The sequence below is a fragment of the Suncus etruscus genome, chromosome 1 (genome assembly GCF_024139225.1).
Source record: "Suncus etruscus isolate mSunEtr1 chromosome 1, mSunEtr1.pri.cur, whole genome shotgun sequence".
In the NCBI taxonomy this organism is placed as follows: domain Eukaryota; kingdom Metazoa; phylum Chordata; class Mammalia; order Eulipotyphla; family Soricidae; genus Suncus; species Suncus etruscus.
Genome location: NC_064848.1, coordinates 106,037,317 through 106,051,493, shown reverse-complemented (window position 1 = coordinate 106,051,493; position 14,177 = coordinate 106,037,317). Strand labels below are relative to the sequence as shown.

General features: G+C 32.2%; 1 protein-coding gene across 1 annotated transcript in view; it reads right to left on the bottom strand.

Moving 5' to 3' along the window:
* PCLO (piccolo presynaptic cytomatrix protein) overlaps positions 1 to 14,177 on the bottom strand; it is a 331,891-nt gene that overhangs the window by 61,175 nt on the left and 256,539 nt on the right. Inside the window, exons 18-21 of the mRNA XM_049772799.1 lie at positions 13,088 to 13,181; positions 11,564 to 11,635; positions 9,781 to 9,961; positions 7,460 to 7,654 (exon numbers count right to left, since the gene is read on the bottom strand). Of these exons, the coding sequence (XP_049628756.1) occupies positions 7,460 to 7,654; positions 9,781 to 9,961; positions 11,564 to 11,635; positions 13,088 to 13,181 (542 nt within the window). The remainder of the gene's footprint in view (positions 1 to 7,459; positions 7,655 to 9,780; positions 9,962 to 11,563; positions 11,636 to 13,087; positions 13,182 to 14,177) is intronic.

Below are 14,177 nucleotides of genomic sequence, written 5' to 3'. Positions count from 1 at the left end.
GGGAAGCTAAAAATAATGCAAATTCTCCCTAAATAATTTTTTATTTTTATGTACATCAAATGGATGATGTTCATCAAATGGATACCTAAATAGTAATTCAGCTGTTTGCTTTCTAAAAGGTCATCAGTAATAAAAATGCTTTACATTAACCTTTTAAATAAACTAAACTTATGTAGTAGATATAGATAGAAATTTGATTTAATATACAAATTATATTTTATTTGTTTTATGAATTCCAATTTCATTTACTTTTCAGAAAAATTAAAGTGTGGGATTAGGTATTAGGTAGGGTATACACCTGACACAGGTTAGATACCCAGTGCCATGTGACCTCCTGAGAACTATTAGGGTTGCATTGCTAACCTGTGAGGACTAGTAGGGTGTCATACCCTGATGGCCTCTGAACTTCTCAGAATTATTCTGATGGTCCCTAGCCCTGTAGAGTTGGAGACCAACTCACTCTTCTACCTTTACATTGAATAATCTGCCGTGGCTAGCCAAGCATCTCCTGGATTAGTTCTCCAGTCAACCTAACTGTAACATAATCTATAAAATTTAAAATTACATGCTTTTAAATTTGAAATAACAGAATAAGAAAAAGCAAATCTTATTTTTGTAATCTTTCACAAATTTTATTTTAATTTACTCTTAAAGAATTTTTATATTGTTCTACATCAAAAATCTTTTTCTTAAAAGTTTACCTGTTCTTGTTTGAATTGGAATGTTATTGTCTTAAGAGTATTTGTTCAAATTATTAATTTATTAAAATTTTTAGTATCTTAAACTTAATTATATCTGGATTATTCCTCATCATACAACTAGCAAATTGAACATCCAATCATAATAAGTACAGTGTATTTTCATTTAAATTAATTTTGACCCCCTCAAAGATTAGTGCTTTTATATATATGTGTATATATACATTCAACACACTAATAACATAAATTATTTTGTCTTTTATTTTTTGGGGGTTCACACCTGGCAGAGCTCAGGGGTTATGCCTGGCTCTATGCTCAGAAATCACCCCTGGCAGGCTCGGGGGACCATATTGGATGCCAGAATTCGAACCACTGTCCTTCTGCATGCAAACGCTCTACCTCCATGCTATCTCTCTGGCCCCTATTTTGTTTGTCTTACACTTATTAATATTCCTTTTTTCTATCCTATATCTCTATATATCCTTTTATAGTAATCCCCTCACACTTATCTTTCACAATGAAGAATGGGTGAAATGAAAAAAAAAATCAAGTACCACACAACTTATATTTAGAAAATATTGTTAGTCAGACCAGTCCTTTGGCTGGTCCTCTTCCCCCTGTCCTTAGTATGTTCCATGTTTTCTTTCCTATTCAGATGATAATATTCCCGATTCATGCTCCTAATGCTCCCTTTGCCCAAGATATCATACTGTGCCCTCATAAAACTTCCCATGCCCCAGATTTCTCATTTCTGTCTTTCAAACATTTACTTGCCTTTCTCAGCTCTTCAGGGTCTTGCTCTTTGGTGGAAATTTGATTACTTTTTGAAAATAATTTAGTAAAAGTCCAAAATAAAATAATTTGCATTATGTGTGATTCTGTTAAAGACATGTCATACTGAGCACCACTGTGTGTGGTCCAAACAGAACAAGTCATAAATAAGAAAAAAGGAGGCTGATATATTAAGTAGTTGGGCTTTTTACCATCTCATTCCATTCAATTACACAGGCACATAGCAAGATTAATGAACTATGGTATAACACTGAGATCAAACAGATATGCCAGTTGGGTTTGCTATTCCTGTCAATGAAATGAGAATACAGATTCCCAATGTAACCTGATATATAGATGGTTCAATAAAAATTCATGTGTACTACTGACATAGGAATGTACCCTGTGGTGGTGCACCCCTGGAGTCAGATTTGTGAATGACGTTCCATCAAGAGACAGTGTAATGTTCGGTGATGAAAATAGTTACTATTTCTTGTCTGTGACTCTGCATTGAAACAATTTCTGGCAATTAATGTTATATGATGGCAGAAAGATTTGAAAAAGCATAATTAGTTATTCTAAGAAACTATGGAAGACTCTTAAAAAAGCAAAACTTTAGCAGAGTATTTTGATTTTCACAGACAAGAAAGAAAACCCTTCCCCAGAGACTGTTGAAAGCTAAAATCGTCTAATTTGTTAAAGTTTTCTGTGTTCAGATCATTGCAGTCTCAACTTTATTTTTAACTACCCATTTTTTATTTGAAAGGTTTTGTCATTTTGTATGAGCAGAAAATTGTGAAATCTTCCCCCCCCAATGTGTTAGAGAAAAGTTCACCTCCAAATAAATGTATTATAATTCGTCTATGTTTCTTCTTTGCACCCCCTTTAGTACCTTTCCTTTCTTGAAATATGACACTATATTCTTTCTGATCAAAAGCAATCTTCCATCTCTAGGTTTTTGTGATGAACAATTCCTCCACTCCCAGTGCCCACCAGAATTTCCAAACCAGCCACCCCCGCTACCACTTCCCCACCTCCCTTGGTGTGATGTAAGAGTCTGCCACAGTGATACATGGATACAAAACTCTTTTTTGACAGGTGCCGCAAATGTGCCTTACTGATAGTGCAGTTTCCAGCAGTGGTCTGTGAAGTCATTTCAGGCTTTTTTCCTGCAATCCAGTCTAATCTCGGAACTGACTGTCATATTAACTTTTCACTCATAGGCGACGATCCTCCTAACTTCTCCAACCCATTCTACTGATTCTCCTATCACTGTGTAGTGTTATGGGATATTTCTAACTTCCCTAAATAACATTTTAGATTTGAAAATAACTCTAACTCTCCATATAAAAAATTCAGGAATTTTCAACTTGTACTTAAAAATAATAATCTCCCCTACCTTCCCTTAAAGTAATATTTTTGATGGTGGCTAAATCAATGTTTATGGTTTTAAGAACTCTTTCATTTGTTTTGGTATTTATTTTTATTTTAAAGAACCACTTTTCAAACTCTTCTGCCTGGTGGATGCTACCATCTAAATCTGCAGGGCTTATATTCAACCAAATTAACTGGCTTGGGAAAAAATATTTTTGAGCAATTCTAAATATAGTGGATTGTTTAACATCAGATATTCTGGCACAATCTGTTTGATATTTCTCTTCAAGTGGGCTAGCATCAAATAAACAGGGAGAGAGAAAAGGATCATCTAGGGCCAGAGCGATAGTACAATAGGTCCAGTGTTTTCCTTGCATGGGGTTGAACATGAAATGTTCTCTCAAGCACATTAAGAGTAAGCCTCAACCAGAGTCAAGTGTGGCTCCAAAACCAAAAAAAATGAAAGCAAGTCCTCTAGCTCACACAGTAATTCTTACTTGCCCTATATTTTGTGCTACCTGAAGCAGATAATTTGCTGAGACACTTGCAAAAATATTTGAGGGTTATTTAGGGACAGTGTCATCACCCTTGAAGGAAATAACCACAGAGACAAAAACATGCAGAGCTTCCTCTACAGATTCTGCTATTGTGTACATATGGCCTTTGCAGAAAAAAGTTTTTATTCCCTTTGTAGAAACTAAATTATCAGTCTTCAAATAAAGAGGATCATGTAAAGAAATTAAATCTAATTTGTATTGCATCATCATAATTTCTAGCCACCTTTAATCACTTGTATTAGATAAGTTAAGATAAGAGTTAGATAAGAAGTTATTAGATAAGAGTTAAGATAGCAAAAATGAATAATATGGTTTTTAATAAAGTTAGGAATGTTACTATCAAGAGCAAATGTATGTAAATAGAAAAAGGACTTGCAGTAATAAGATATGGGCATTATCACTGGTTTTTAGAATTCCTTGAAATGTGTTCTATCAATCTATCATCTCTAATTGCTCACTTGAACAGAGAAAGTATCTTGGAAGAATATTACATGCACTAGGCTTGAGAAAATAAAAATTGGTTTACAGAACGATGTACAATTGTGAAGGATTATTCCAATGTAAGGTATTATTTTCAAATGCAAGTAGGATTACCTGAAATCTATTGAGGTTTGAAATGGGAGAATTGTATTTAATCACTTATGTCAATAAAAATACTAATTTCTAAAATTACTGAATAGATATTTGCTGGACTTTAATATGCTTCTCTCTCCTACCAACTTTTCTGTAAGTTAATTACATGCCACTTTATATAAATAAACCCTATAGTATGTTCATGATATAGTAAAATAATAACTGAATTATGCTCTTATTGCCTTTCTAGTTGCAGAAAAATAGATTTATATATTAGAAAATAGGACATCTTATTTATCACTTATTAAAAAATTAAAAATAATTTTGATTATAATTTCAGTGAAAAAAATTTCTAGACTTAGTTATAGAATTTTAAATACATAAGGATACATATTGGAGCCTTACTCAAATAGAAGAGATTACATTTTGTAGTTCTAAAAACCACATTTAAGAAAAATAAAGATAAAGTACTATATAATACTATGTCATATTAATTAAAATATAAAGTGTAAAATAAATTGTATTAATTAATTTAATTTAATTAAAGCATTTTACTAATGCAATTCTTAAAATTATTACCTATTTAAAGAATGCATCATATTAAGATATTAATTAAACTTATTTGATAGAAGAAAATGTGACAGATGGAATTTAAGTACTAATGGAAAGTAAGTAGTAATAATAACTACAAAGGAAATTGTACTATATTGCTACTCATTAACTGGGTTGAGAAAATGAATATTAAATATTATCCTAATATTTGTGATAATTGCATTCTTAAATACCTGGCTAATTCAAGAAACAACAGAGGTTACTCTCTATACTGTCACAAACTTTATTTTCTATCCCTGAGTATTTGTGACAAAAGCCTCTTATTTTTATTTTCTGAGATAAGTTATCAGAAATTATGAAACTTTAATTATAATATTTTGCAAAGTGAAATCAAGTGTTTTAGAACTGTAATGGACTGAGGGGGCAAGCATAGAAATGCTATTTGAGAAAATAAAAATGATATATATGTTTTTGAATTAAATTGGAAATAATTGTATAATCTTCTGGTGTAATTCCTGTCATTTCTTTTGTGTGGTAGAAACTTTTGATTTGTGGACTTAATATAGGCATACACATAAACTTGTTTTCCATTCTGAACACAGCCATGGAGTCAAGTTTAAATGCATCCTAAGAGCAAGAGTTCATAGAATTTGACTTCCTTGAGAAGAAAACTGGGCGGATGGCAAAGCAGTTTATATGTGCATAAAAGAAAGATTGAAATCACTGCCTAGAGAAGCCCAAACCCCATTATTTTTACTTGTTTATGTAAGTCCTAAAATTTGGGTGCTAATTTCCCCTTCTTTTTATAATGTTTCTAACATGAACCTTGAGCCTGCTCCCTAACACTTTATTTTTATAGCTCTTAGTAATGGAGCTGTAACAGTAATTCTCTATTGCAAGGAATCAAATGAGAAAGCAAAGACTGACACACTCATATAAGCTGCATCATATAACAATGGCTCAGAACCCAGGAGTTTATGAATGAAATAAAGATACTTTATTTATTACACAGGCACTTGGATATTCACATGCCCAACACATCTGATACACTTAACAGCTATGGAAACATGATTGGAAAATGTCTGCTTGTAAGATCGAGAGAACTTTCACCAGGTGAAGGTGAATGAGTGCATTGACAATTTTTCCTTTACTTTCCTCTAAGAATTTCAAAATCCACTGAAAGTTTTTAAAGTTACACTTGAAATTATAGGCAACAGAAAACTGATCTACATTCCAGCTGGTTGCTAACTTAAATTGTGAGCAGTTTAAACTTTTATCACAATGCGACAAATTTATAGTCATGCTTGAACAGATTAGGTTAGTAGCATGCATTCCATTCTGCATTATGAATACTGTTAATCTATTTCCCAACAAAAGTCAAAAGATGCCCCAGAGCATAGAAAAATACAAATCACTGTAGTCAATATATTATGGGACTGATCTTGGGACTTACACGGTGATGATGAAGTCCTGAAATGCCATGCCCACAAAAGCACATTAAAAAGGGGATAAACATATTTTATCAGACAACCCCTACAATTAAATGATGAGGCTTTTAAATTTGGGGATGTTCTTGCTGTGTGCTTTGAATAGCGCCTTTCTGCTCACCTCCTTCTGGTTTGACTGGTCCATCAGACATCACCTTCCTGAGGGCTAGCTGGCTTTGGTCTTGGTTGCCATTGGCTGGTGGAGGCAGATTATCAGACTGAGTTCTTTGAATGGGGAGGACGCCTGCTATGCTGTGTCTGTGCTGCTTCCTGGCATGATTAGACTGACCGCTTTTATGTGCTGCTGTGGCAGTGTAGGTGAAATGGAAACCCAGAGTATGTATCCTCAGATGGAACCAGCTTAAATGTTATTCATGCAAACAGAAGTGTTCTTTTGCTCTATTTAAAGAAGTTGTGTTTTCAAATGCCAAAATGACACCACATGCACAGCACTAAAAGGGTTTTAAAACTGGCTGTTTCTTTAGGAATGATGATTTTTGGAGATGGGGAGAACATTAAACTATCTTGATTGTCTGACTAAAGCCTTTGGACAGTAATGGAGTACCCACATTTATAAAATATCTGCATGTAATATAATTGGCTAAATTTTTCATATGCTAAACAAAATACAATAGTTAAGATGACTGAATCATTACACAATTTAATTGATGTTGACTTTCAAAGGATTTCCAATGGTTTAGGAACAAGCCCTATAGTCTCTGTTATCCTATACAAGTAGGATTCAACAGAATGGACCTGATTGTGCTCTTTTATGAGGTCAATTGCCTCATGACATATCCTTATGTATATATCTTAAATATAAGAAACCTAATTTCCTCCATATGTTTTTTTCTCAAAAAACTAGAAAGTTGCCCACACAATTCACATGCATAATTAATGTTTAGAGTATTATAATGAAGTGGCTTTTGCCCCAGGTTCTAGAACATAACTGTTGGGTTTATATTCTGCATAATTTTCTTATATTTGGTTTTAGAATAAGCAATTGTCTCCTTATTAATTAACTCTAAAGACTACAGTGTGTGCTTTTTTCTTTTATCTTTTTTAAATATAATGTCTGGGGAACTGGCAGCCACTTGTGCTTATAATTCCTATAATTCTAAAGAATATTTAAGTGCACACAAAAAAGGACAAACAACACATTTGCCTGCAAACATCACAGACACAGATACCAAATACTATGAGTTAGGTTGGATGGAGGGTGGAAACGAAGGAGAAACAGCCAGTTTTATTGTAGTCTATGTAAATTAAAAAATCTAAGTAAAAAAGTGCATATTTATGTATTGATACTGTTCTTACACAGACAAAAGGACAGAGAACAGAGTGAGCAGGGTATGCCAAAACAGAAAGCAAACAGAGGACAGCAGGAGAGAAAGGCAACAGATGAACATTAAGCTGCCATGCTGAGGAATTTATTTGCGTCTTTTACTTGGTTGAAGGCGGAGTTGTTGCACGGCGGCCTCTGCAGCGGCTATAGCAGCCCCCGCATCTTCCAGGTGGGTCTGAGTAACGCTGGTTTTGCTTTGACTGCGAGATGGTCCATGAGAGCGGAGGTGACCTTCCGATGAAGACTTCGAGCTACCAGGACTACTATGGGATTTCTCAATGGTCGGAACCTGCATGTCTGGTTACAAAGGGTAAAATGGGAGTTAAAGTTGCACCAGTGTCCTTCCTGTCAAGTTTGGTCTACACATAATTTGAAACTGTCTACGATTTATGTTAATTGTTTCTTTTTTGGGCTCATTTATGCAAAGGATCACTCTGTAGTAATGTGATTGAACATTTGGAAAACAATTTAGGGGATAGAAAGTAAAAAATAGCATAAGAATCTTGAAAATAGTGTAATACATTCTAACCAGTTTCAAGTTTCTGAAAAAATTAACTTGTACTTTTACCAGGAAACCCTACCAATTCTAGACTAGATTAAAAAAAAACAACAACTAGTTTATATTGCTACTGGAAGAGAGGTAAGTCAAAAGATGCAAATCTTCAATGAAAGTTTGAAAGTGATGAGATCATATTAAAAATGGAGACTGCAGAATCACCACCTGTGACAATTTCTGATAACATACATCTGTCATAAATATCACATCTTAATTATAATATCATATTGAAAGAGGTCGTTTTTACTAATGATATTCTAAATGTCAGTCATTTTTATTAAGATACAAGTGATCTATAAGACTCATTATAAGTAATTGTTAACATTCATTGAAGTCAGTGGTTTATAACAATTTTTAGCCTATTGTATAAGTTTTTCTCTTTCCAGAAACTCACTTATTAAATTCATATTTTTGTCTTATGCAAAGGATCCCTTTCCAGTTCAGTGACAAAAAAACTAAAGGAGAGAATGATACAATATGCAGAACACAAAAAATTTATAATTAAAATATGTAGCTTTTTATATGTTAAGATACTTCATGAAGTTTCTCTCATATGGACAATAACTCAAATTGTAAAGAATATTTATACACTGTTAGAGAGCAATTTCTAATGGAATTCTTCAAAGGAAAATTTAGCTAGTATAGTGATGCTGTATACACTGACAAACCCAAACATTTAACATTGCTATTTGAAAGATAATCAGAGTAGTTTGAAAACAAATTATATTTATCTTGAGTCAAACATTTAGGAATTATATAAGTAAGGTTGGTGACGCAATTGTTTAAATAACTTGAGGAAAACATTTATTAAAAGTTAGAAAGAACAAAAAATTATTATTATTATTATGTGAGTAAGACTACACTTACAAAAAATGAAGAATTTTAACAATTAGAGAGAATACATTTAAATGATAATGATTATCTCTAGTCAGTGAACTAGTGAGAACTTTTATATTCTAAGACTATGACAAATTTTATAAAATCATATTACTATGGGTTTTAAACACTCACAAGACCTATATTTCAAACATCCTGACTGCTTCCATATTAGTTAGAAAAACTGCTAATAAGCAAAGATAAATCTAAACTTAATTATGGTCTGATATGAGACTAAAGCCAAATCTTCTAACTCCATGTCTCTTATGCTTTAAATGACATACTATCATTATTTCCCAAGCAATCAAAACTTCAAGTACTTAAGAAAAAGATAATTGGAGAGATAAATTTAATAGTATATCTACATAATGGAGTATTATTCATCTATAAGAAAAGAAAAAAACATGCAATTTGCCACTAGATGGATGAAACTAAAGGTTATCTTCTTGAGTGGTCAGTCATAAAGAGAGGACAGACACTGAATATTCTATCATATGTGGCACACAAAGAAACAGTAAGGGAAGCACAAATGGCTAGAGGCAACAGAACTGATTGCTACAGAGAGAGGATAAGGTGCTTGCTTTGCATAGGACTGACCCAGATTTGATCCATTATACTATATATAGTCCCCTGCCAGAACGGATCTATGTGCACAGGGTCAGGAATAACCCCTGAGCACTAATGGGTATAGCCCAAGCCTCCCCCAACCAAAAAAAAAAAGTAAAATAAAAAAAGAACCTGGAGAGTTTTTCTACAAAACTCAGCTTACCTGGCAGGAGGAGATGAAGGATGAAAAGGGCACTTGGGACATGGTGGAGTTAAACAGAAACTCTGGTGTGGTTTGTGGGGTTGAAGTGATGTATTCATAAAACTATATTTAACAATACTGTAAATCATAATGCTACCATTAAAATGGAAGATAAATATTCATATAAGAAGACACAATGTAAACAAACAGATAAAACATTTTTCTACTTGAAATATTTCCTACCCTTTGATGGGTCAGGGAAGATACCATGGCTTCTACTTTTGATGACAGATGGCTTTGGGGACTGCTGGCTGCTTTGACTAGAATGGGATTTTCCATGGTCAATGCTTTCAGTCTGCTCTTTGAGAGGATACCACCTCGGAGTGTTATCAAGGTGAGATGTGCTAGACAAATCAATCAATACCTACAAAAGAATGCAAAAACTCAGTGAGATATATGATTAAGGTATCATTCATTGATTATTTTTTCTGAGATCTGATATTCATCCAAGGATATAAACTATTGAGGATTTTTTCTCCTTTTTTTCTACAGTATTGTGAATAATAATATCTTATGCAGTATTATATAAACAGTTCATTAAACCAAGGAATATAAAAATACCTTTGTATTGATTAAATTATTTGTAGATGATGAATTCTAAGATCATGAGTTTTTCATGTATTTTTATATTAAAAAAAGCTTTGTCATGTGGGTCCACTTTAGTTCTAATATGGCTAACAGTGGTGAAGATTATTTGACTTAAATAATATGAGGAACAAAGTGAAAAAAAGTAAATAATAATTTATTTGTCCTATTTAAAAATGCTATTTTTACCTTAAATCAGAAATATGGCTAGCAACAGATGACTAAAAGCATCATGTCACAGTTTCATTGGCAATGCTTTTTCTTAGCAATTGATAAATAATGGTGAATTAAACCATTGCTTGAATCTTAAATTTGATGAGACATAAAGAAATAAAAGTAGGATAATGAACATATGCTTTAGGATAATATAAACTCAAGGGTCTTTTTAACAAAGAAAGGGAATTGTTGTCATACAGATGTAAAAAATCAATTTACTTTTTCCTTTCACCTTTTCTAAGTTAAAGGCTCAAGTAACCTTGATTATGTCAACCCTGATCCTCAGGTGATTTATGTTAAACTCTGACTAATAAAAGTGGCAGGGGAAATCAGCAGAGTAGAAGCTTGGCTGACTTAGTGAGATCCAAGACACTGTTCTACATCCCTGGCAGAAAATGCAAAAACAAACAAACAACTCAAGAAGTCAATGCATAGAGACTGGAGAGATAGTACACTGGATAAGGCTTGCCTTCCAGCAGTCAATTCTGGTCTCTTGAGCACCACAAGAAGAACCCTGAGCACTGAGCCAGGAGTAAGTCCCAAGAACCAATAGTGTGTGCCCTCCTCTCAAAATAAGTCAATACATGAGATGAATTTTACTAGATCAATTTCATGAAATGGTATAGTAAGCCAGGTATAACACTGCTTATTAGAGAATACTTTCTTTTTGTTTTTGATTTTTGGGTCACACCGGCAGCACTCAGAGGTTACTCTTGGCTCTATGCTCAGAAATCGCTCTTAGCAAGTCAGGGAACCATATGGGAAGCCGGGATTTGAACCACACTATCCTTCTGCGGCTAAGGCAAATGCCCTACCACTGTGCTATCTCTCTGGCCCCAGAGAATACTTTCTAAGTACCCCCAAATCAAATTAGTTCAAGTAGACATAAAGCATGGTAAATGCAGAAGTTCAAGCCAAGTCTTTCTATCAAAGCAGTTACCGTTTCATCTTATAAATTAATTTTAAAGTATATGTCATTTGATAGAGTAAAAAACAATTTTTAAATTGTTATTTATATTCTCAAAGAGTAAATCAGGAATAAATGCTATTCATCAAAGAAATTTTCTACCCATAATATCTTTTAGAATTAAGAAATATATTTCATATTATGTTTTAGCTGGATGTTTTCAATGGAAATGTAGAAGAAAGAAGATCAGACACTCACTTCACCGAGGAAGTCATTGGAAGAAAATCTATCATAATCCCAGACTGTCACCTCCAGTGTTTTCTTCTTGAGCTGTAGTTCAAATAAAAAATATATCAATCCCAGAATTCATCCCACATTTTCATTTATTTATATAAGACATTTATCATCAATTCATTGAGTCTTTACATTTATGGAAAAATACTTTCAATATTATATAACTAAACTATAGATTTTGTTTATATTAAAATATTATTAAAATATCAACAATATGTATTTCAATTCAGCTAAATCATAAAGGACCTCATGACTTTGTAAATAAAATGGCAACTTTAATTTGTTATTTTTTATCTCATATACCATACTAAAGAAATAGAAATCTGTCTGAAATAATTTTAAAATACTTGGAAGTAAGTTCCAAGTATTTTAAAATTATTTCAGACAGATTTCTATTTCTTACAGTTCACAATTAAAAGTCTAGGTTATTAAGATAAAGTGTTTTTTTTTTGTTTTTGCAAATTGCCTAAAATATGGTAGTACTGTCCTATTTCTGTAGGTGAAGTTAACTTATTTTTTATTTTTTGTGGTCACATATAGCAGTGCACAGCACTTATCTTGGTGATGCTTGTTGGGACCATATGCATTGCTGAGATCTGGGATTGGCTGTATGCAATGCAAGTGCCTTACCCCCTGCACTCTCCAATACCTAAACTTTGGCATAGTTAAAATTAAAACTCTTAGAATTCAGATTATAGTTTTATTTTATAAAACAGCTTATATATTAATTTTTTCTTATGAATGTCATTTCCTATTTGATTTATATACTTTGTTTCTGAACTTAAAGTGATTAGCAATTGCTATTTTATGCTACACATCAAATTTATAACATAAAGATATTCAGAAGTTCCATGATGTCATTATATCTAGAGATATTGATTTGTGGTGATAATACTTTTTGTCATTTTTCTGACTGCTGTCTTTGCTATGGCTTAGCTCCACAATGGCTACAATTTGAAGAAGTAATGAGTTCCTAAAGTCTTGTAGGGCTATTCATTTTAATTAACCAAACCTTGCTTTTGGAGTATTATTTATAAAAGACAGGGTATATCGCACTATATATATTTACATGCATTAAATTATATCATATACATTATTTTTATCACCATTCTTTCCCAATTATGTCTCAATGAAACAAGGAAAAATACTTAACCAAAATTTAAAATATAACAAGTTGGTAATAGTCTTTACCAAAATTGGCTCAGTCTAAAGAAATATTAAAATTTTCATTTAATGTAATCAATGGAAAAAATGTTCCTAATTTTTATTTTGTTTATGTCAGCATTGTAAAATGGGTTAAATTTATTTTTACCATACATTTATATTTTATCTTATATATTTCATTTCATTTTACTTATTGTTTTTATGTGTATTTTTCAATTATTTATGTGTGTTTGGAAAAACGTATGAATCATAATCTTTAAAATGATTTTCACTACTTTGCTGATATTAAGCTAATCTGTCACACAGGAAACAATCATTGCATACCTGTTCCATGGAGATACTTTTATAGATTACTGTTTGGTTCCACTCAGGATTAAGACTTTTCTGAACATACTTAGTCCGCCTCTTGTACTCAGCACTAAATTGGAAGAAAATAAATATATTAATTATTGAACTTAACTGTTGACTTCATACTCCACTTGAAGGTCATGCAGGGATTTTAAAATGGTATTTTGTTTCAAATCAAGTATTATATCACTAGCTAGTCTTAAACATTATTGAAAACACTCGAACACTGCAATTGAAGGTGTTATTTGCCTTTATTTATATTTGCTCTACAATAATTTTTAAGGAAAAGCTTTTAAAAATAGGTCTTAAAACAGGTCATATTTATATGAACTATATGTTAATACTGATCTAATTGTGACTAAATACAGTGTTTTCTCATGTATTCTCATATTCTCTAATATCAATAGTCAGATATTCTTTCAATTTGACTAAGACAATATAGTATAAAATGATTTGACTGATAAAAATATTTTAAGTTGTAACTATAGATAAGAATCTACAAATATTTGTTACTTATACTAAAAAGAATTGTATAGATAATATGCTTTTCTCAGTTTCCAAAGTAAAGAAGGAAATTTAACTTAGCTATAACGATGATCTTAAGTGTAAACTCTTAGTTTTTTTTTTATCAATAGTATACGATACAAATGATGAAACAAATCAACATACTTCCTTCTTCTTCCCAAATTGGAACATTTGCTTTTCTATTGACTTTTCCTTTCTGATTGAGCATTGCTCGAATGTCATGCATTACAAGTTTAAAAACACTCTAATTAAGTTTGATAAAATTTCTACAGCTGCATTAACAATTAGTGAAACTGAAATTATTACTACTTATTATTAGTCTGTTGGCCATACAAAATACTTTAGTTCCAAGTTTCTTTGTCTAATTCTTCCTACTATATTGTTTCAGGACCTAGGTATGTAAAAGGTTCCTGCAAATTACTTTCCTATTTGTTTGTTTTGTCACATACCTGGATTCTCTAATAAATAAACCAGAAATCTGCTCCACTATAACTTATACTTTCAAAACCCTATTTAATTGCATTGATATATCATTACATAT